The following is a 2,704-nucleotide window of genomic DNA, read 5'->3' on the forward strand; positions in this document are numbered from 1 at the left end:
CGCGCAGTTTTCAAAGTCATCATTTCTGTGTGTGTGGAATTGAGTTACTTTGTACACAGGCAGCTCTATACATGAAGTCGGTGGAATGCACATTTATGTCCACACGTTCTCCTGAGGGGAAAGCTCCTGGAAACAAGCACATTTGAGAAAGTGCTACTCACACACACATGCGCGCACACACACACACACACACACACACACACACACACACACACACACACACACACCCATGCATAGCCACTGCCAGCCCCAGACTCGTCGACCCTAGCGTCTGTACCAGGGAGGCCCTGGTCGTGCAGAAAACACGACGTTTAACTTTTCCGCAGAGACAGCCGTTTTTCAATGCATGCACTTCACGGGATTCGGGACCGGTATGGGACGGCTTCTCTAGCTTTTGAATATAGTGCTTTCCCTCTTTTCTGCTTGGCTCTCTCCCTGTTGAATGTAGGAAACGGAAATATGACTAAGTCGTACAGCGAGAGCGGGCTGATGGGTGAGCCTGAGCCCCAAGGTCCTCCAAGCTGGACAGATGAGTGTCTGAGTTCTCAGGACGAGGAGCACGAAGCCGACAAGAAGGAGGATGAGCTGGAAGCCATGCATGCCGAGGAGGACTCCCTAAGGAACGGAGGGGAAGAGGACGAGGAAGACGAGGACCTGGAGGAGGAGGAGGAAGAGGAGGAGGAGGAGGAGGATCAGAAACCCAAGAGGAGAGGCCCCAAGAAGAAGAAGATGACCAAGGCTCGTCTGGAGCGTTTTAAACTGAGGCGCATGAAGGCCAATGCCCGAGAGCGGAACCGCATGCACGGGCTGAACGCGGCCCTGGACAACCTGCGCAAGGTGGTGCCCTGTTACTCCAAGACGCAGAAGCTGTCTAAAATCGAGACGCTGCGCTTGGCCAAGAACTACATCTGGGCTCTGTCGGAGATCCTGCGCTCGGGAAAGAGCCCCGACCTGGTCTCCTTCGTGCAGACGCTCTGCAAGGGCCTGTCTCAGCCCACCACGAACCTGGTGGCGGGCTGCCTGCAGCTCAACCCTCGGACTTTTCTGCCCGAGCAGAACCAAGACGTGCCCTCGCACCTGCCCACGGCCAGCGCTCCCTTCCCCGTGCACGCCTACTCCTATCAGTCTCCAGGGCTGCCCAGCCCGCCCTACGGTACCATGGACAGCTCCCACGTCTTCCACGTGAAGCCGCCGCCGCACGCCTACAGCGCCTCGCTGGAACCCTTCTTCGAAAGCCCCCTGACTGACTGCACCAGCCCTTCCTTCGACGGACCCCTCAGCCCCCCGCTCAGCATCAACGGCAACTTCTCTTTCAAACACGAACCGCCCGCCGACTTCGAAAAGAATTATGCCTTTACCATGCACTATCCCGCAGCGACGCTGGCAGGGGGCCCGAGCCACGGCTCCATCTTCTCCGGCGCGGCTGCCCCTCGCTGTGAGGTCCCCATAGACAGCATTCTGTCTTTCGATAGCCATGCACACCATGAGCGAGTCATGAGTGCCCCGCTCAACGCCCTGTTCCACGACTAGAAGCGCGTCAGCGTCACTGTGAGCACAGTGCCCTCGTGTTTACAGAAGGCAGCCCTTTCCCACTACCTGCTGCGAAGCTTCAAGTGATATATGTATTTATTGTCGCTACTGCCTTTGGGGAGAAACAGGGGATCGAGGTTCCTGTTCACCTTATGTATTATTTTCTATAGCTCTTCTATTTTAGAAAAAAAAAAAAGAATACAGTAAAGTTTAATAAAAAAAGCGCACCACGAATTTGGTGTGGCTCTATTCAGATCATATTCATTATCTGATCGGGATAACAAAAATCTCAAGCAATAATTAGGATCTATGCAATTTTTAAACTAGTCACGGGCCAATTAAAATATATATAAATATATATTTTTCAACCAGCATTTTACTACTTGTTATCTTTCCCATGCTGAATTATTTTGTTGTGATTTTGTACAGAATTTTTAATGACTTTTTATAATGTGGATTTCCTATTTTAAAACCATGCAGCTTCATCAATTTTTATACATATCAGAAAAGTAGAATTATATCTAATTTATACAAAATAATTTAACTAATTTAAACCAGCAGAAAAGTGCTTAGAAAGTTATTGCGTTGCCTTAGCACTTCTTTCTTCTCTAATTGTAAAAAACAAAAGTAATTGCACAATTTGAGCAATTCATTTCACTTTAAAGTCTTTCCCTCGCCTGAAAATATAAACCAGATTCATAAGGTCAAGAGGATGGAAAAAAGTTGCATTCCTTATCGACACATATCAATTCAATTCATTCCTTGCACAAGCTGTATATACCATATTATAAGTGAATGCCACATATACTTCTTTAAATCAAAAGCTGCTTGACTATCACATACAATTTGCACTGTTTCTTTTAGTGTTTTACTCCTTTGCATCCCATGATTTTACCATGCATCAGAAGCAATTGATGTTTCCAGAATATATAAATGCATGACTTTATATATAGTCACACAAATGGTGGTTTGTCATATAGACATGTAATAAATCTGAGCCTAAATCTTTTCAGGTTGTTAATGTTGGGATTTATACCTATTGTAGTCAATTAGTGCAGTAGCTTATATAAAATGCAAACCATTTAATTCATAATTAGAACAGTAGCTCTTGCATGTAAAAATGCAGTCCAGAATATGTGCTGTTTGAGATGTGATGCTGGTACCACTGGAATTG

The 2,704-nt window shown here is 46.9% G+C and overlaps 1 protein-coding gene across 1 annotated transcript; it reads left to right on the forward strand.

Annotated features, from left to right (window-relative positions):
- Positions 1–245: 245 nt before the first annotated feature.
- On the forward strand, positions 246–1,545 carry Neurod1 (neuronal differentiation 1). Its single transcript, XM_090342522.1, has one exon. The coding sequence runs from the start codon at positions 343–345 to the stop codon at positions 1,528–1,530; it is 1,188 nt and encodes a 395-aa protein (XP_090198648.1). The 5' UTR covers positions 246–342; the 3' UTR covers positions 1,531–1,545.
- The last annotated feature ends 1,159 nt before the right edge of the window (positions 1,546–2,704 follow it).

The sequence above is a fragment of the Megascapheus bottae genome, chromosome 12 (genome assembly GCF_031878675.1).
Source record: "Megascapheus bottae isolate mThoBot1 chromosome 12, mThoBot2.hap1, whole genome shotgun sequence".
Lineage (NCBI taxonomy): Eukaryota > Metazoa > Chordata > Mammalia > Rodentia > Geomyidae > Megascapheus > Megascapheus bottae.

Excerpts from the sequence above, each read along its gene's own strand:
- Neurod1 (XM_090342522.1), top strand. The coding sequence starts at position 343 with ATGCATGCACTTCACGGGATTCGGGACCGGTATGGGACGGCTTCTCTA.